Below are 20,896 nucleotides of genomic sequence, written 5' to 3' on the forward strand. Positions count from 1 at the left end.
CAATAAACTTACATAGACAGAAGTTTGAATATAAAAAGACAAAGAAGGATAAACACAGTAAAAGAAATTGCATACATATATGAACATCACCATCCATGCATTTATTAAACATACATACATACACGAATACATACACTAAAACTATATCCATTAACAGGCACTCCTGATCAAAGTTCAGTAACCAGAGTTTTGGTGTTTTACCTTTATATTTATCAACATGGAATTCTCTTTTGATCTGGTTATACCATTATATATAAAAGAATGTTGTACCAGAAGAGTAATGAATAAAAAGTACAGCCTCTGATACCCACTGTGAAATATAGCATTGGATTACTGAGGTAAAAGAGCGGTTTTCCTGCTACTATGCTTTGGCCATTGTTGAAAACAGTGATATCATTTTTTCGCAAGGACATTGCCTGCTGGTATCGGTAGAAAATTGCGCATGCAAACACTGCGACCGTCTGGTGACAGCTGAGGAAGAGGTTAAGGACATGCTTAGCATGTAATGAACTGAATAGTGCCACAGTAAATGAAAGTAATAAGTATACATTTAATCCTTCATGTGCTAGGGAGTGCGCTTCATGTGCTGTCTTTATAAACGTGTTACTTGACATCAGTTGTTCTCTGACAGTTGTTTTTCTGCAATTTCTTTAAAATCCTTGACTTTGTTTTCTTTGACACTGCAGTATCTTGGAGTATGTTTTCCTCATAATTCTTCTACTCTTCTTCTTCTGCCTCATACCTTGAACTTACTAACAGATGTAGATCTGGATTTCTTGACTTTGGTTCTGTTGTCACTTGCAGCAGTCTAACACTAAGTCACTTCATGCTACACATAACATTTGCTATTTGCTCCTCTAAACATCAAATTCAACAACCGTTCTCTTCATGTAAACCTGTGTCTACCCCCTAACATCTCTCAATCCGAATATGTTCAAGTTTTCCTTATATTTTAATTTCCGTCTTTGTTAGTATGGTGCAGACAGTTTTATTACTGTATTTTCTATTTTGTGAATTTGTGGCCCTTTTTTATTTTAATAAAGAATATGGTAGTTTGACATCTTGCAATTTGCTCTTTGTCTTTTTTGTTGCATTATTTTGTACATATTCTGTTTATTTTTACTTAGGCATTGGAAGCCCTGGAAAAAGCTATACTGGTGAACCACAAAGACACCAAAGTCAAGGCTGAGTTGTACTTTTCAAAAGGAAACCAGCTGAGGGAAATGAACCTTCTTGACTTGGCTTTTGAGGTAGCGTCTTACTCTCCTTGTGATTATTTTCTTGTGCTCTGTGGTAGCCTAAGTGGTTGGCAAACTCATTAGTCAAAAGAGCCAAAGATCAGCAGTACAGCGATTAAGATTTCTTTTGAGAGCCAAATTTCTTTTCAAAAACTATGTTTTTAGGAATCAGTTTGAACTAGCTACTAACATTAAATAAAATCAGATATCATAATAATAATCTTTATTTATTGACAAAAAAATATTTTTTACATTAAAATAAAAATATGACAAAACATGCATTTAATGTGAACAATGACCTTGCATTTCCTTGGAAAGTTTGGAGAAGTCAGGTTTGTATGTCGTTTTTTTTAATTACAAGCAGGATTCCAGGTTCTCATCAATAAGACGATTTCTCAATGTACTTTTGATAAGGTTCATGCTTGAAAAAGATTGTTCGCATGAATATGTAGAGCCAAAGAGTGAAAGAACAGCAAATGCTAGTTTTTTTAACTGATCATATGAGTCAGGAATACTATTCCAGGTGTTGAAAATTATCACGTCTTCCTTCTCCAGGTCTTTCAAAGCAGACCACTTGTGCTGTGAACTAAAATCACATTTATTTTTCTCCAATTTTTCCAGATCAGCATTAAGGCGTTCAAATTTCGAGCTCCATAATTCTTTGTTTCTTAACTCCAGTAATTGCATTTCAAAAGCGCCAATGTCAATATTAAAAAGAGAAAAATTAAATTCTGTTACGTCAGCACTGTTAGTTTTTTTAACAAAGGCTAACGTAGCCATGCTATTTCTGAATTCCTGAAACCTCAATAGAATAGCTTCCGTCATATTTAAAATTGCTGTTTTGAAATAGTAAATGTCAATTACCGAGTTATTTTCTTGGCGATGTTTCAGCAGACTTGGAAAATGAATTAATGTTTCTCTTTCAAAATCTTGAGCAAAAAGGGATAATTTGTTTTCGAATGAAATGACTTCTTCCAACATCGAAAAAATTGTGTTTCCTCTCTCTTGTAGTTTACGATTAAGAGTATTTAGATGAGATGTAACGTCTACCATGAAATAAAATTTTTGGATCCATTGATCGTCCGTTAGTTCAGGATAGTTAACACCCTTCTCAAGGAGAAATGCTTTCATTTCTAATAATAAGGAAGCGAAACGTTTTAAAATATTTCCTCTTGAAAGCCAACGTACCTTATTATGCAGCAGAAGATCTGCGTACTCACTCTCCATTTCAACTAAAAATTCTTTAAATTGCCGATGATAAAGAGCTTTAGCTACAATTGTGTTGACAATCTTGATCACCAATTCCATAACATTGCAAATTTCTTCTGGAAATGTCTGCGCACAAAGCGCTTCTTGATGAATGATGCAATGGTAAACAAGTATCTCATGATTGATTTTTCCTTCAAAATAGAAACAAAATCTTTTCTCATTCCGGTCATACTTTTTGCCCCATCTGTTGAAATTGAAACAATTTTATCGAGTGGAATATGATGTTTCTCCATGCATTCAATGACAGCATTTGTAATATCCTCGCCATGTGTTTGACATTTCAGTGGCAATAATCCTAAAAGTTCTTCTTTAGGACCCGTAGACGAAATAAATCGGACAAAAAGTGAAACTTGCTGTGTCATTTATGTCACAAGACTCGTCAACAGCTATTGATAAAGCTGAAACCAATTTAAGATCTTCGATTTGCTGATTGGTTATATTTGAAGACATTTTGACTGTCCTATCTTTTACTGTTTTAGCAGACAGTGGTAACTCTTTAATTTTTTTTAAGAATTTCTGCCTTGTTCTTAAAATCCCGGAAAAGCTCTTCGGATGCATTTGTAAAACAACTTTTAATGTACTCACCGTCTGTGTATGGTTTGCCTCTCTTAGCAATCTCTTGACTAACAATAAAGCTTCCAATATTAACATTATTGGAAGATTGCGCCAAATAATTAAATACAGAACTTGATTTTTCTTGACTCTTCTGAAGTTCCTCAACTGCTTTCTTCCTCGCATCACCGGCAGGATATTTACTGCCAAATGACGCGTGTTTAGTTGTAAAGTGTCTCTCCAAATTTGATTTCTTGTTATGCGGCAATTTTTCTTGACAAATAAGACACGTCGGAAGGCCATTTGAGTTTTGTATAAACGCGAACAATTCGGTCCATTCAACTTTAAATTCACGGTTTTCGTCTTCCGTTTTTCTTTGCTTCTTCTTTGAAGCCATGTCAAATAGGTGGCACCTAAAAAGACGTTTCGTTTTATAACAATAAAAGCAGCAACACAAAGTTAAAAAACTTATTAAATTGATGCCAAAAATACCTGTGAGATCTGCAGCTGGTTGAAAGATACAAGTAGCTTAATGCACTTAAGGTACATTGAGGTCGTCGCTCGCGTGTGACTTATCGGCACGCCTGGCACTGACCACAATACACACTGACAGACAAACTGTGACTGGCTCGCTCTCGCTCAACTCGTGCGTTAGTCGCGTGTGCCTCCTCCGCACCACATATCCCACGCCCGATTGCGCTACGTCAACCCGACTGACACCCCGCTTGCCCGCACGTAGTCGAAATCGATTCATGGCAGAGCCGCACTCAAGTAGCTAAAGAGCCACATGCGGCTCGCGAGTCGCGGTTTTGCCGACCACTGGCCTAAGTGAATAAAAATCCCAACCAACTGCAGTGGTTTTGAGTCACCAAAATACTGTATACAAACTCATAACTTAACTTTCATAAGCTAAAAACTTCACATATTGTATTTTTCAAGACTTTAGTCTATTTTCAGGATATATTTTTTTGAAATGCTGGATCATGAATTGCTAAAATCCTTCTGGTATCAGTGGCTGTAAGTTGTGCATGGGATATGAGCCAATTACAGGACCACTAAACTAATAGTAAGTATTTATACTGTTTATAGACCTGGGAGTCACAGAAGGAAACATGCAAACAGCACATAGATGATTCCCCAGCCTGGGATTCAGGGGGTCCAACTGCTATAGCATTACACACAATAGGAATGTTCCACCCCAAACTTTATGAAGTAAAATGTGTCAGCCATCACTTCTAGAGTTCACGGGATTTATTAAACATTTGTAAGACCTAATTAGATTAGAATAGGGGAAATAATTATTTGATCTCCTTCTGAATTTGTAAGTTTGCTCACTTATAAAGAAGTGATCATTCTGTAATTTGTATGGTAGTTTCATTTTAACGGAGAGAGACAGAATATCAACCAAAAATCCAGAAAAAACACATTACATAAAAGTTATAAACTGATTTGCATGTCATTGAGAAAAATGAGTATTTAAATTCCCTACAACCCAGCCAGAATTCTGTCTTCCACAGATTGGCTGTGTGCCCATGTGGCACATATTACAATCAATCAATCAGACACACCTAAACTCAACCCATTATATGTATAAAGCACACCTGTCCACCGAAGCTTGGCAACTCGAAGCTTCAGCTTGCTCCACAGATTTTCTATAAGATTGAGGTCCGGAGACTGGCTAGGCCATTTTGGGTCATTGTCATGCTGGAAGTCCCATCCAGATCCATCTTCAGTGTTTGGGCTGAAGGAAGGGGGTTCTCGTCCACAATTTTTCAGTACATGGCTCTGTCCATTGACCCCTCAATGCGGTGAAGTCATCCAGTACCCTTAGCATAATATTTCCACCTTTGTGCTTGACTGTGGGGATGTTGTTCTTTGGGTCATTCTCAGCATTTCTCTTCCTTCAAACACGGAGGGTTGAGTTAATGCCATAGAGCTCGATTTTGGTTTCATCTGACCACAGTACTTTCTCCCAGACCTTCTCTGAATCATTTAGATGTTCATTGGCAAACTTAGATGGGCCTGTACATGTACCTTCTTAAGCAGGGAGACCTTGCGGACACTGCAAAATTTCAATCTTGGTGACTGTGGTCCCAGCTACCTTGATATCATTACTAATCTCCTCCCGTGTAGTTTTGGGCTGATCCCCCACCTTTCTCATGATTGTCCTCACCCCATGAGGCAAGATCTTGCATGGAGCTCTAGGCTGAGGGTGATTGATAGAATAATCACACCTATAGTGGTCACCTTCTCACCAAGCTTCTTGCTGATTGTCTTAATGGTCTTGTAGCCCATTCTACCCATGTGCAGGTCTACAATCTTGTCCCTGACATCATTTGACAACTCTTTGGTCTTGTCCATGGTTGTGGAGAGGTTGGAATAGAAAAAATTGATTCTGTGGACAGGTGTGCTTTTTACACATAGCGAGCTGAGTTCAGGAGTATCTGTAAGTGATGGATTGTAATGTGTGCCACATGGGCACACAGACAATCTGTGGGAGCCAGAATTCTGGCTGGGTTGTAGGGGATCAAATACTTAATTTACTCGAATGACATGCAAATCAATTTAAAATTTTTATGTAATGTGTTTTTTCTATATTTTTGGTTGATATTCTGTTTCTCTCCATTCAAATTAAAAACCGTTCATTTCTTGGTAAGCGAGCAAACTTAGAAATTCAGCAGGGGATCAAATAATTTTTTCTCCCACTGTATATCACTTGAAATGTTTGTCTGTTGTAATTCATTAAAGAATTTTGTAAGCAAGATTTTAAGTACTGTAAAACCAAAGTAGAGGCCATAGATAAAATAAAACAGCCATTAAAATATTTTGAAGAGATGCAATAAAATTTTAAAATGTACATCTTTCCATAACATTTGCATAATTTAGATCAGAAAACTAAGTTCAAGCTGGTTAGAGAAAACAACCAGATACTCCAGCTTAGGCACCTGTAAGGAAGCAGCAGCACTAGTCCATAAGGCACCTGCTACATTTGAAAAGTTATAACTGCATGGCATTGCTTGAACTGAAATAAGGTTATAACCACTTTGTTTCCAGGATCTTTGCATTTCACACAACATCTTAGTAGATACAAAAAAGGGTCGGACGTGATTTGTATTTCAGTCTTTGCATCAACAAAAGCTGAAATTTCAGTCACAGCATGGAAACTTTCCACTTTTCGCTATCCACTGCATTTGAAGCATATCCACAGTAGGACTGCACAGTATGCTAATACTGAAAAACTCATTTTTAAAACAGTATGGTTTCAGGAATTTTGGCACCAGAAGTAAACAGTAGTTTTAAAGGACCTTGTGTTCATCTGTTCATTCTTCTTTTCTCTAACACACTATAGACTTCAAACTTTCGTCCATCCTTTTTGACATACCAGAGCAGTGTTTCTTTAAGCAATGGGTCATGAATGTTTGTGATGGGTCACACATGATTGTGCAGTGAAATTACAAACATTCATCCAAGTGTGAATTCTGTACAGAGTGATATGCCTGTCAGTGTTCATCATAATTTTTATTACAGCAGTATGTGAAACAATGCCATTTACGCAGCATGCAGAGCTTTCGCATCTGTGGCATGAAAATATGTTTTCCTAATCTCCTATCTCACAATCTATTAAGCAGTCATTCTAAGACAACTGACATCAAAGATGCATATAAGAAAGGGACAAAGAGGAGGAACTGACAGATGAGCTTGTGAGGTAGAGAGATTGTAGCAGATTGACATGTCAAAATGAAAATAACCAGTGCGGGACAAGGATATGCCGATCTTCAGAGTTTTATGAAGGGTGAGAACACCACCCAAGCAGCTACATTCTGGAGGGAACTCTGTAGATCTGATTGTAGCTGAAGGAAGTCCCACCAGGACAGGTTTGTAATATTCCAGCTGAGAGATAACTAGTGCCTAAACAAGGAGTTGTGTGGCATAACTAGTGGGGACAGATCAATTTATCCGATTATTATGAAGAAAGAAATGACAGGACTGCCTTTTTTGAAGGTATATGTTCAGTAAATGAAAGTGAAGACTCTAGAGTCACGCCAAGATTCCTGACCATGACTAATGGCGAAAGGGTGTCATCTGAAAGGGTAATCTGAGGAAGGAGAATCATTATAATAGTAGTCATCTTCTTGGTTCCCAGTACAGTACTAATTTTCTAATTTGGGTTCACAGATCAAAAAGTTAAAGAACTAGAGAATTGCTAGTAGAACTGCTACAGTGCAGAAGACAAAAGAATCGCCTCTGTTTTAAGTGAGACCTCCACAAAAGCAGGTGGAGAGAAAGGCAGATGATGTCTGCATGAAGAGGTGCATTAAGATGGAATTGAAGGAGATGAGGCTCAGAGGAAGGCAGAAGATGATGTTGTTGGATGTGGTGTTAGAGATTAGAGTAAGAATGGGTCTCACCTCAAAGGATGTCCAGGATCTGCAGAGGGTGGAGGAAGAAGTTTTGGAGAAACTGGCTAACCTGGGGAAAATTGGAAAATAGCTGTTAAACCAGGAATGATGATGATGATGAAAATTAGCTGTTGTCAAGAAAGGCTTTGATTGCACAAAGATCTGGTAAAGAAAAGGCCAAGCCTCTTGGCAGGGCATTGGTGTCTTTACTGCCATAACATAAATAAAGAGGAAGTGTCATCTCAATCCCTATACGTGAATTTTAGAACTGACTTTATAGAAATGCACTGTCAACTAATAAATCACTAAATGGTGAATTTAGGTAGAGTATTTTAAATCTTTGTACATACTTTATATCGTATGTAGAATATTGTGAAGTTGTGTTAAAAAAAATATATGAACATTAGAAATAAATTTAACAAGAACACGCCCTTCATCCCTAACAAAGCTGCCTAATCCTATCCACTTAATTTTTCCAAAATATCATCAAGTCCAGTTTTGAAAGTCCCTAAAGTCCTGCTGTGTATCAAGCTACTGGGTAGCTTTATTACACGGGTCTACGGTTCTCTGTGCAAACAAAATCTTCCTAAGGTCTGTGCGAAATTTACCATGAACACATTTCCAGCTGTGTCACCGTTTTCTTGATTAACTCATTTTAAAATAAATAATTAAATCTCCTCTTAACCTTCATTTGCTCATAGTGTGTGTGTGTGTGTGTGTGTGGTGTGTGTGTGTGTGAAACTCCATTGTGCTTTATTCTTTGTCTTTAAATCCCTACATTATTAACTCTAAATTAAATTATCACTGTGACATACAGTATATGTATCAGCAGGCAATGCAAAAAATGGACTTCGTGTAGGTGATTTTGTTTATTTTTTAAGAACTTTTTTGCAATTGGTGCAAAGTGTAATAAAAGTATTCCGATTCCTGTGTTGCCTATTTAAGTAGGTGTTTAGTAAGAAAAAAGAAAAACCATGGCCAGCTAAAGCTTCCTGTATACCTGAGTGCCAGTTAAGCATTCAGAAAACTCAAAAGCTTTGTAGAGCATTCATTTTATTAGAAACATAAAATGACAGGGTGCCCCTGGGTAGTATACACACCTGTTCAGAAATAGCTCAGGCACTGTACAAAATGCAAAATGTAAATTCCTTGTTTTTTGTTTTTTAGATCAGTGTGATATTACATATTTCTACTGGAGTGAGAAACAGAAGGTGTCTCTTCAAGTAGAAACAGAAGTACGCAATACAATTCCCATTGTAGACACTATAGAATAGCCTCTTTCACTCAGCTTGTTTTGCAATTGGGATGACTGGTGTTTCTGAGGTTATGCAGACTGGGACATGGATATGGTGCAACTGGACTGAGGATAAATGAAACAGAAATTAAAGGGCAGATTCTAGAAGTGTGCACAAAAAAACTGTAGAGGCAATTGTGCAAAAAAAATCCTCATACATAAATAAGTTCACACTTAAAACATTTCCAGTAGCTATTGTATTCAACAAATAATGAAAAATGGGTTATAAAGGTTACAATACAAAGAAGAATTAACACAATAAATCTGCAATGCAATAACTTACTATTGCATGACTCATAAACATTTTGCATTGTCCCATGCAGTGGCATCTTTGGGGAGCATCAGAGACTTTAGCCCCTAATGTATTGTGCTGAACTCTTTTTCTTTGGAATGCCCAAGAACAATATCATCTTTTTATCTACTCAATTTGATACACTCCCTGATCACTGCACGAAAAGACCAAGAGGTTTACCAAACCCCCTATGCCCCCGACTCTTCATTTTTTTACATTTTATATATAGGATAGGTAATTATAAAATTCCAAGGGGCAACAACTCAGAAGAGTAAAACTGTGTGTAAAAATAACAGAGCAAGTTAAGACTCTGATATCCACAAATCCTAATGGTGTGCATAGCCCTATGCAATAGTAAAAAGTCTTGCCAGTGTCAAAACTAAATTCTAAGTATTATTATCTGTCTCCTACCTCTGACAGAAAACTTTTGGCCACATTATCCTTTTTCAGTAAAATAAGTGATCTTGAGGAGGATAATGATGATGATAAATTTTATGACCTAGAGGACCATTTAAACACATTTTAGTAAAGCATGTGTTTAACTGGTACATTAACGCAATTAAATATGTTTCTAAAAATCCTTCAGTTCACCACAAGTGGTGGAAAGACTGAGGAGACTGGTCAGCCTGCTGGTGCAGCTGATCTACCAAACTGTGCAGTGACAATTCGTCAGGAAGGAATTGTAATGGCAGTAAAGTTTTTGTTGGTGTTGTGATTGTACCGATGCCAGTTTGACTGATTATACTGAACTGGAGCTGAGGCTGCACACAAGTCCACCATGACTGTCTAAGGTGAGACTGAGATGCATTGTCACTAAGGACGTGCAGGGGGTGAGCACTTTGCATCCTTTTATATGAGTGATTGTACAGTAGAAAATATTCATCACATACAATACTTCATAACAGGCAGACTGAAAGAAGAAGAACCAGTCAAGTAAAGAGAAGCAAGGCACTATGTAGCATATTTTATTCTTGACTCTTTTACACACCTAAAGAAATGTGACTTCTTATACTTTAACTAATACCCACCCCATAGGATCTTAACCAACAATAGGATACCAAAGACATGAAGGTTGTGTTGCTAAATTGGCCCTTGTGCGTGTGTGTGTGTGTGCGCGTGTGTGTGTGTGTGTGTTCACTCTGTGATGGACTCTTGCCCTGTCCAGAGATTATTTCTGCCTTGAACCCAGTGCTTGCTGCCATAGACTGCATCTTGCCACAACTCTGCCCTGGGTAGGTTCGTTTAATATTGGCAAAAGCGAGAAGCCCATGTGAAACAATAGGGGTCCAGACTCTCTGACGTTTAGAATTGTTCAGTGCCTTAGGTCTTGTCCCAGAGACAGCATCAAAAGGTAGGTGCAGCCCCTTGGTCATCCATGCCATGTGAATACTTCATTCCTAGGAGACTCGCATATTAGGTAAGGGAAATTTTAAATAAGCAATGGAACAGTTACAAATCCTAGCAGGTATTTTTCTCAATGTAATATCTATATAGCATATTCATTTATTGCCATTGATATACACTAATGATGTTGTCATTCTTAATGAAAAGCACATGAAAGCAGTGCAGTGCAATATAAAAGATGAGAAAAAAAAAACATGTCACTGTGGGTCAGTTCTGTAGCTCGGCTGATCACACCGTACTCTGGGCCTGGAACTGAGAAAGGCTGGCAGCCCTTAGACCTCCACGTAAACCAACATTTTTATGACAAAGTCAGCTGGCTTTTCAATTGCTTTGTTCTCCTCATATGCATTCATATATTCTTTTCAATTTTTTAGAGCTACAAACTGGCAGTGGAACTGAATCCTGATCAGTCTCAAGCCTGGATGAATATGGGAGGGATTCAACACATCAAGGTGAAGACAATAAAAATATATATTATATAAATAATAAATAAATATTATTAATAGAAACAAAATATATAATAAAGCTAAGCCTCTGTTTTATTGCTACACCTCAACTCTTAAGAGATTTAAGAATCTTTAAAACTGAAATGTGGTTTTGCCTCACTGAAATATTCCAAGTAAAGAAAGAGGTTTCCAGTTATCTGATAAAATTAATGACAAGTACTGTAAGCTTCCCAGGCCACAGGCCAGCTCCATGTAGTCATTTGCAACGGTGACGGATGATCTGTCTCTTCTGAATAAATGCACACTTATTTTAAGGTGTCATTTCCTCATCGATTCCGTTTGGGATGACAGACCTGCAGCACTTAAGCCCTCTTTAAAATTCCTCTAATATCTGGCGACATGGAGTATTTTTTTTATTCCATTGAGACACCTGCTATCCTTCTAATAATACAGACATTTTGCCAAGAAGATGCAGACAGCTAACTGGATTTTCACTTCCTAGTAATACTTGTTAGCAGTAATCTGCTTATCATTTTAAAAAGGGAAGTAAATAATATTTTACCTGAGGGAAAATACAAGAAGCAGCCAAGAACACCTGCTGCTAGATGAATATTCAATATATTGCTGTAATACATGCAGGACTTAATCATGCTGATATTATGGCTCAAGACTTAGACTATTACTTACATAGTTTTATTTTTGTCTTTTTCCCCCTCTTGCAGAAATTTCTAATATTAAAAATGTAGATCATTTCAGTTTAGTTCAGTTCTTTTATATTCAATTTCATATTCTTAAATAATTCAATATTCTTTGATCAGTATATTTATATTTAGTCTTCTGTATCCTCTTACATTTTTTTCATAGAAGGCTGCCTTTGCATTGTCACTCATTTGTGTTGTTATTATAATATCATATTGCCGTTTTTCCCATGATTCCCTTCTGCTTTGTTGTTCACTCAGTGTTCTCTGGCTGTGCTCATACTGTATGTGACATCAGAGGGCCTGCACTCGCATTGTTCACCCTGTAGTGATCCTACACTGGATGATGTGCACAAATGGCTGTAATATTTGCTGTACTGTGGACTAAGCACTGTTATTCTAGAGGGAGACTGTCAAGTTCCAGTATGCATGCACTTTCACATATGCGCTTTTGGATGAACCCTTTTTTTATGATCAATGTGCTTTTTTTTAGATTGTTGTCTCTTCAGTCACTATTAACACTCTATTGAAGGTGTGTTTTTAAGCACCACTGAAATGTGCCCTACAGTAGTATAAACATTTAAATAATATGGAAAAACATATTTGCCAAACACTGCATATATCTGAAATAACACTGCCTTTAAGGATTTCATTTCATTAACAAAGAATAAAATGTTATATTTTTTAAAGATAAAAAGGACTGTATTTTCTCTGAATCTTATTGAAAGTACGTGATATCAGGGATCTTAGAATTTGTATGCTGTTTTTAGCCCTAGCCATATTATTAGAAATACAATATCTTTTAAATTTGCTTTCAGTTGATTTAGGGGCTGATTAATCACTTTAGCCAGAGTCCAGAGGTTTCTTTCAGGGTGCTCTTCTTTTCCAGTTAATTCTTTCTTTGTCGATCCCTTTATTTTGTACTTTCCCACTCTCCTTCTGCCAATTTATAACTCGCTACCATTGCCAAATTACCTGTTTTGTAAGTTGCTTTGGATAAAAGTGTATTTCAAGCAAATAAATGTGAGTTTAGCAAATACCACACCTGTCTGCTTATAGGTTTGTAGTTGCATTACTGTAACATGTACAGTGGATTTTTTATTTGCATGTGCTAAACCAGGGGTGTCGAACTCCGGGCCTGGAGGGCCGCAGTGGCTACAGGTTTTCATTCTACCCCTTTTCCTAATCAGTGTCCAGTTTTCACTGCTAATTAACTCCTTTTTCCTTCATTTCAATAGCCCTGTTTTTAAGTATTCAGTCCTCTGAATTGATTCCTTTCCTCATAAAATGACAGCCAAACAGAAATGAAACGCGAAACGAGCTGACAGATGACCAGCTAAACTGGGATTTCAAACTCCAACCAATTTCATTCCAACCAGTCTCTTAATGAGAAGCTGTTAATTAAACCCGTTATTTAATTCAGTGGCTTGTTGATGCTCGCATTCTGCCACAGCACACATTTCAAAAACTGTTGTTTTTCTGTTCTAAGAGCACCGTCAAAATGTTTTGGTGACCTGAGAGATCAACTTTACTGAGACCTTCACCTTTCTTTATTTTCAGATATTGTGTGATGGGCACCGGTGAGGTGGTCATATGGTGGCTTGTTTTGTGTCTCATTATTGTTTGGCTGCTACTTAAGGAAAAAGAAACAGCTATGGGGCCTGAGTCATGTTAATTAAAATGAAGGCAAAAGTAGTTAATTAGCAGTAAAAACGGCTCACTAATGAAGAAGATGGTTAGAATGAAAACATGCAGCCACTGCGGCCCTCGAGGACCGGAGTTCAACACCCGTGTGCTAAACAATATGAAACATGTCACCAGTCTACGATGCTATATTGAGTATAACGACCTTACCTTCAAGTTTCTGTCTTCCTTACCTGAAAAACAGCATCACATGCTGGGAAAACGTCTTCTTTTCTTCAGAAGCCACTCTGTGCATTAAGCTGTGGTCACACAAGCTTCAGTTGTACTCCTTACGTCTAAGCGGGGTTGTGAAGAATGCCCTGTAGTTAAAAATAACCGTATTTGAGATCACTTCTTTCAATGTATGTCAAATGTTAACTACTAATATGAATTCATATCTGACATTTACTGTACAGTTTCTTGTCATCACAATATTTTAAAAGCAAAGTAACTGGCAGTGATGAGCAGTCTGGCAGCTTTTGTTTCCATATTGCTTTGTGAGTAAATGGTGTCTTTTGTTTGCAGGGCGACTATGATTCTGCTCGGACTTACTATGAGAAGGCTTTACAGCTGACTCCAGGCAGCAAGCTACTTAAGGAAAACCTGGCCAAACTTGATCGCATACAAAGACGCATTCAAAGAAACAAAGTTGAGAAACATCCACTGGCTTGACCAAATCAGTCCTCAACAAAGAAGGAAAAACGTGCAGGAATGCAGACTGTAGGAAGTTCACACATTCTGAAGAGATGGTTAGATCAACCAAAGTCTGTGAATGAAATGTTAACAAGGTGTATCTTAAAAAAAAAACCTATGGCTTCAGTTCAAGATCACCAATAAGGACATGAAATGTGTCAGACAAACAGTCCTGATTATATCAGCAGAAAGAAAATCAATGGCAAGTGCTGATAAGCTTATTTGGATAAATTCATTGCTGTCTCATCCCGTGTGACTTCTGACTGGGGGTGCTGTCACCCCTCACTGAGGACATGTCATTAACGCATGCCAGTTCACAGAGTATAGCATTACTGTCCTGACAGAAGGTATACGTTGGTTCCAATAAGAGTCTCCAAAAGGGGGTAAACTTGTTGATCATTTGTGGATTTTGTAAATTTCCAGCCCAAGTGTATTTGGGAGTGTGAAATGGCACTGTCGTTATACTGTGATTTCGAGTTTGTGTGGGACTTCACTTTATTAGTACAGCACATTTATTTTTGGTTATTTATTGATATCATTTTGCTTAGAAACTGTTTTTAATTATTCTCCTTGCATTAGAGCTTTTAGATACACTTAGACAATTTGTTTAGAAAGCACGTTATTAGCAGATCTGTATCCGAATACAAAGGCACAAGCTATCTGTCGAGTACCTTCTGCGGTGAGGCACGGCAAATCCTCGCTTCCCTCACCTCTCTGTGCCTTGTTCCTTCCAAAGCTACCTGCATTACGGAGCCTAATGGCTTCAGCATAACCACGGGAAGCAGGCCTCAAAATGCACAGTGAACGTGCTGATGACACCGTCATGTTTCAGCGGAGAAGGGTTTGTTATGTTTGTGTTGCAGCATTCCAGCACTTCCTACTCCATGAAGAGTTTAGATTTTTTTTTGTCAAAATTGATTTGTAAATATTGTATTTATTTTTACACTGATAAATCTATATTTTTATTTGAAATCTTATATTAGCATGCAGAGATTATGTAAAATAATCATGCACTAAATCATGGTATCTCTGTTTACCTATTTATGTTAATTTATAAAATTAAATTTGATATTGTTTTTATAAATTGTTTATTAATTATACAGTATGTAACATAGTGGACAGCAGTATGTCCAAAACTGCAAAGCAAAATACTGATAACTCCTAACCTCAGAAGCAGCGATGCAGAACAAAGTTAATTTTTGTGACGAGTTCTTAACCCCTTTTGCATCCTTCTGGCACCCACATTGCCAAGCTGCCCAAGTGCATCTTGGGTTATGTAGTGCAGAATTGAAATTGAAACAATAACGAAGGAAAAGAAATGGTAGCGGACTCCCTGTATGGTCCAGTCCTCTGGCAGTTTCATTTTGCTTTTGTCTGCAGGTTGATATGGATGTGGAAAGCTCTGCATGGTTTTGTTCTTGACATATTCAGCTAGAAAGGACGTTTAGTGCAGATGGTGCCTAGGAAAGTGTTGCCCGACCACCTGTAAAGAGGGAAGGTTTAGAAGGGAATAGGCAAAGGAAATACTAGAGATAGAAAAAAAACAAGTCATAAAAGTATGTATAAGAAGTTCTTTTTTATAATATTTTGGAGGGACAATGTATCCCCTTTTTACACAACTCCATTTACTTTCCATACACAGCCATCCCTGATAAATGGATTAGTGTGTTGAGAATGCAGTTTGATTTGTTATCATTTATTGTGCATTAATTATCTTTGCATTGCCTTTAGTAGCGATGTTTGGCTACATCATATCACCCCAGTGGAAAGTGATCACTACTGGTATGGCGGCATTTCATCACAAGCACAAGACAGTGCCAGGCCCTTTTGTTAGACAGATGCCGAGACAGAGTCCTTCACCACAGATTTGATATTCCATGGAGAAAGCTTTGCCTGTCCTCTTTTTGTAAGACCTCATTAGATGTGTACATGAAACTGATTGTTCGTGACAGCTGCTCTGTTCCAAGGCAGACAGCAAAGCCTGGCCTCTCTTGGTAAAAGACAACACTAATAGATAGAGAGACTCTAAAATATCCATCTGATTAAAAACAAAATTCTGACATTGCATTGTATTATACATGGATTTTCTTACTGGAGTTTTAGGACAGGCATTAAAAGGTGTGTTTTAGTGACTTAAACCTATGTGACTTTTTACTTCCACTACAGTTGATTGCGGCTATCCATAAATAAATAAAAGCTAGACATTAGTGTCAAAAAATGTATCTTACATGGCTTTATTGTATGATCCACTGTCCTCTGAATCATGTCTAGGATCAAACGCCAGAGCTCCATGACCCTGTATGGAAATTTAAGGGTTCACACACTGAATGACTGAGTAAATAATTCAACTCGAGCTGAATAAGACCAGTCGTACTATAGACCCTCAACCCAGAGCTGGATTAAGAGGGCTTGAGAAGCATTATGTGATGAGGAGTACGGTGGACACTGTAGAGCTAATTATACTGGAGTTTTTCATAAGGTTTGTTTTCGCCCCACAAGGTGTCAGGCATTGAGAGTGTTGCTGAACCAATGGCACTGTAACAGGGATAAGGCTAGATCAGGTAAGCCAGTTTGTTTTTTTTCCATTAAATAAAATGGAGTTATGTATTTCAATGCATCGTTGTTGATCATGATGCCAAAGAGTAGACAGCTGGACAGAGAGTAGTGCTGCTGCCTCGCAGTAAAGAGATCATGGGTTCATGTTGTGGGTCCTCCCTGTGCAGAGAGCACTTTGAGTAGTGAGAAAAGCGCTATATAAATTTAAATAATTATTTATTATTAAATTCAGTCATCCTGTCTTCCTCACCTTCCGATTTGTTGGCATAGAACACTAGGCTTTTGCCTTCCTCAGACTTCAGATTCAACCATCTGTTGTAAATGCCCATTTAAACGATGAACTTAATGTGGAAATACCTTTGGAGGAATTTCACCACTGGAGGAAATCACCTCTCATTGTTTCATCATGAGACAAATGGACGCACTCTTTCAATTACACTTTCCCCTGCACTTTGGCTAAAAATTACATTCTGAAGCAAGGAAATCAAAGGAAAACCAAGGAATCAGTGAAGCTGAAAATAGCTTTGTTTCAGTAGCATTTAAAAATTAAACAAGTCCACCAGTGAGGCACCCAGGAATACCACCTTTTACAGAACAAGTAAGGGAACTGTGGAGATTCCATGTGTCACGGACATTCAGAAATGAACTGTCACCCAACATTCAGGGCCAGACTTTTAAAAGACTGATACAGTGGGCATCAAAAAGGCCAGAGGCGGATGGCATGTTCTATCCATTTAAAGTACATCAGATTTGAGCAAGCTTTATTCTATACATAACCCTCACAGAGACCACCATCCCAAAGAATTGTATTATTGGGATTACACAGAAATTTAAAAACTGTCACCCTAGGTTCAGTGATAGGGAATGAATTGGCCATTTATATTCAGTGGTCAAAGCAAATAGGCCACACTGGCGGGACTAAGCATCACTGCAAAAATAATTAAAACCTGCAACAAACATATTGAAAAGGGCACTTTGAGGACATTCCCTTCTTCAGGTGGCCTTGCAGCACCTGGCACAGCCCCGGAGGAACTCTTAACTGGTGCGGAGAATAAAGAAGGGCGGCCAGGTCACTGCAAAGACAGGATGAAGACACATTACAAATACAGAGGTACTGTAGCCAGTTGTGGGTTACACTGGTTTTCTTCAGTAAAAATGTCAACTTTTGTTTGTAAATGGGAAATTATAGTCATAAAATTAGAACAGCTGGCAGACTGGACAGAAATAGGAAGCATGTATTCTGATTATCACTTTTTTGTGACGATGCTCGGTTCAGTCAAGGCGACGGTTTACTTCCTTAAAGTGACCTCCTCTTTCTCTTTGTGTTCCCTTCAATGGGATCATAAAAGTGGCTCTAACATTGCTTACTGTAATTCTAAAAAACAAACAGTGCATTTCCAGGTCATTTTGGTGAAATAGCTCTTCAGCACCAAGGATGGTGTATTGTACCAATGCTAAGTAATCAGATTTTTAGTGCTACCAAGAAGACGTGCTTACAAGTGAACCTGCATTGCTTCCTTTATTTTCCAAAGCTGTTTATTTGATTGAAAAATGGCTGCTCTCCCAGAAACTGTTTGTGCAAAGCAGGATCCAACACTAGATGGGCTTTCAGACTGTTGCAGGGCCAACAAGAAGTACTCTCCAACCTTCACTTCTGGACACTCTTATCTAACCATATCACGCCATATCCTTAATTCATATCACAAATGTGTTTAAGTCCGTTCAGATCCTCCAAATTTATTAACATTGAGACAAGATAAATAATCATTAAGCATATGCTACCCTGAGTTCACTCTGGTATTTTTATTATTCCAAATGAGTAAGCTCAGATATTTAAGATTTTTTGCTCAAAAACACAAAATCTGCAGTTGTTGTACTTTTGTACAGTTGTTGTACAAACTTTTACTTGAAATAATAATTCATTTTATTTATAAGGCACTTTACATTAGTAGTAAATCTCAAAGTGCTACATAAAATATTTAACAAAGACAAAACAAAATAAAAACAGAGATAAAACAATAAATACGTAGTGGCATAGTGGTACTAGAGAGGAAATCACATTTAAAATTCAGGTTGCAAGTTAACTAGCAGAAATGTCTGTCACAGTGTCTTCAAAGGAAAATGAATCATTTCAGTGACAAATGGTCTGAAAAGAATGTCTTTATAAAGATGTCATGCCAAATTGTTCAGCTGACCCATGTGGCCTGCACTAGAACAGTTGCCATCATGTAGCAGTCCAAAGGGAGGTTTCACTGTCTTCACACACATGAACGTTCAAGGACAGACAACACAGACATGATTTGATGGAGTATCAATCCATAACAGTGAACACTCACCCAAAATGGACCAATTTACGGTTGCCTATCGACGTAACATGCTCTGTTTTGGAATGTCGTATGACAGATCCAAAGGAGTTAGAGAAAGTGCAGTGAACACACGCAGAATGGACAGTGGCCTCCGTTCACAGCCACCACTACTGGCCCCAGTGCCTCAGATTTCTTCAGCACTTACTTCCTTCTTGCTGCCATACCTAACCAACCTGTCTCAACCCCAGGCAGTCCATGGTTTGTTAACTAATTGTAGGCCTCTTCAGAAGGTCCACAGTTGTTGGTCTATTCCAAGTGTACCAATTTTAAAAGTCATAATTCCAGAAACAGCCACTACTGGGTATTGAAGTTCATAATCTCTTAATAGATGTTCACAAAACACTGACCTCTGATACAATCAGCCGTGTACTGAAAGTGTTGTGGAGGTTGACCAGGGTGCCGCTGCAAAGGATGCGACACCTGCTTGTGATAGCCAGCAGTTTAGACAACATCATGTCTCTGGTACGTTGCTAAGCAATCAAAATCTGTTCTGCCAATGCCATGGGACCTGAGCTGCCTTAGGAAACTCAGTGGGCTCAGGTTGTAGGTTTTATGAGAGACTGTCAGAAACTACAGGGCCTATCAATCCAGCTCCCTACCCTGGATATTTTATCCCCACATTTACCACGAGATTCATTTGGAACCACAGCCCTCAGTATGACAGCCGGGCAGAACATGAGACAAAAAAAGAGCCTGAAGCCTCATGTGGGATAAACAGAATCAGCTGAACTACTAGGAATTGGGCACAAGCAGATGCAACTTATTTTGTGTGTTTGAGTTGAGTGGAAGGACTTAGACACTTTTTAATTCTCTATTACTTTTTTTAAGAGACAAAAACACACAGTAACAAGCTTTCAATTTTAATGATGGAGAACACAAAAATTTCCAAGAGTGTGAAGATTATTTCAAAGCAGACAATACGGTGGCATGTATAAATGAAAACGAAATCATTGATTTTCTGTTTTTTCTTTTATTCTAGCAGGCCTAGCCTTGTCTAATTGAGACAGTGATCTGAATTGTAGTCACCCACAAAGTCAATGATGGAGAGCTGTCAGTTTAATGGCAACATGCTGCATGGCAAGGGTTACAACCGCAGTAAACGACTACCCAGGTACTCCTACAAGTAATGGAGCTTCTCTCCCCTTGTCTCTAAATGGTGCCTGCCATGAGTAATGCGTCTGATTATGCGGACTATCTCTAGGCAGTGGCCTCTAAACAGTGTGGGCTTACTTACCCATATATTATTTTTATCGAAATGTGTCACTGTGTTTCTCTAGGTAATGGATGGTCAAAACCGTGCGTCACATATAAAATAATTCACTATTGATTATTACACCCTACCAGCCAAAGAACAGAACATGCATCAGCAAAGTACAATATGGAGTCAAAGAAAATGATTGCATAGTTTTCACACTTTTACTTTTTGTTAAAAAATAAATTTGCTAATGTGACAATGTATATTTTCCCTGTGTATAAATGTAATTTTATACTTCTGTATATGACCAATGTTAGTGTTCAACTTGGCACTGACCAGCCTATTGAGTGTGTCATTAGCTGGTGAAGGGTTGTGAAATTGGAGCAGACATGTTCTTACTATTAAAATTTTCCTTGTTGATAATAAAATCTGACTTACTTGAGGTTCTTCCATGAGGTCGTGTAGGTAGCTGTCACAGAAGTGTGTCCAACCACAAGTGCAGACTGAGGCAATCTGACATTCACGCACCTGGGAGACTGACCTTTTAAGGACTTACTTTTTAAAAGAAATTCTTTCCTGCTTAAATGTAATGTTTTCAATAGAAGATCTTTCATTTTAGAGTGTTTATTTTTGCTTTGTTTGTTAAACATGACTTTTCCAAATGTTGGCTTATTTTACATGAATTGCTGGAACCTTCTGTGCTAAAGAAACAGACATAAGTGCAGCCCATTTTAGCAGCGTGTCTTTCTGAATTTCTTTTCTATTCCCCTCGGATCAAAGCCTGCCTCCAGCAGCCTGCCCCGGTACAGT

General features: G+C 38.0%; 1 protein-coding gene across 4 annotated transcripts in view; it reads left to right on the top strand.

Annotated features, from left to right (window-relative positions):
• tmtc1 (transmembrane O-mannosyltransferase targeting cadherins 1) overlaps positions 1-20,510 on the top strand; it is a 570,135-nt gene extending 549,625 nt beyond the window's left edge. For all 4 annotated transcript variants that reach the window (XM_039761862.1, XM_039761863.1, XM_039761865.1 and 1 more), the window contains 3 exons: positions 1,128-1,250; positions 10,824-10,901; positions 13,802-20,510. In XM_039761862.1, coding sequence (XP_039617796.1) covers positions 1,128-1,250; positions 10,824-10,901; positions 13,802-13,948 — 348 coding nt within the window. In that variant the 3' untranslated portion in view covers positions 13,949-20,510. The remainder of the gene's footprint in view (positions 1-1,127; positions 1,251-10,823; positions 10,902-13,801) is intronic.
• The last annotated feature ends 386 nt before the right edge of the window (positions 20,511-20,896 follow it).

Source organism: Polypterus senegalus, chromosome 8, assembly GCF_016835505.1.
Source record: "Polypterus senegalus isolate Bchr_013 chromosome 8, ASM1683550v1, whole genome shotgun sequence".
In the NCBI taxonomy this organism is placed as follows: Eukaryota; Metazoa; Chordata; class Cladistia; order Polypteriformes; family Polypteridae; genus Polypterus; species Polypterus senegalus.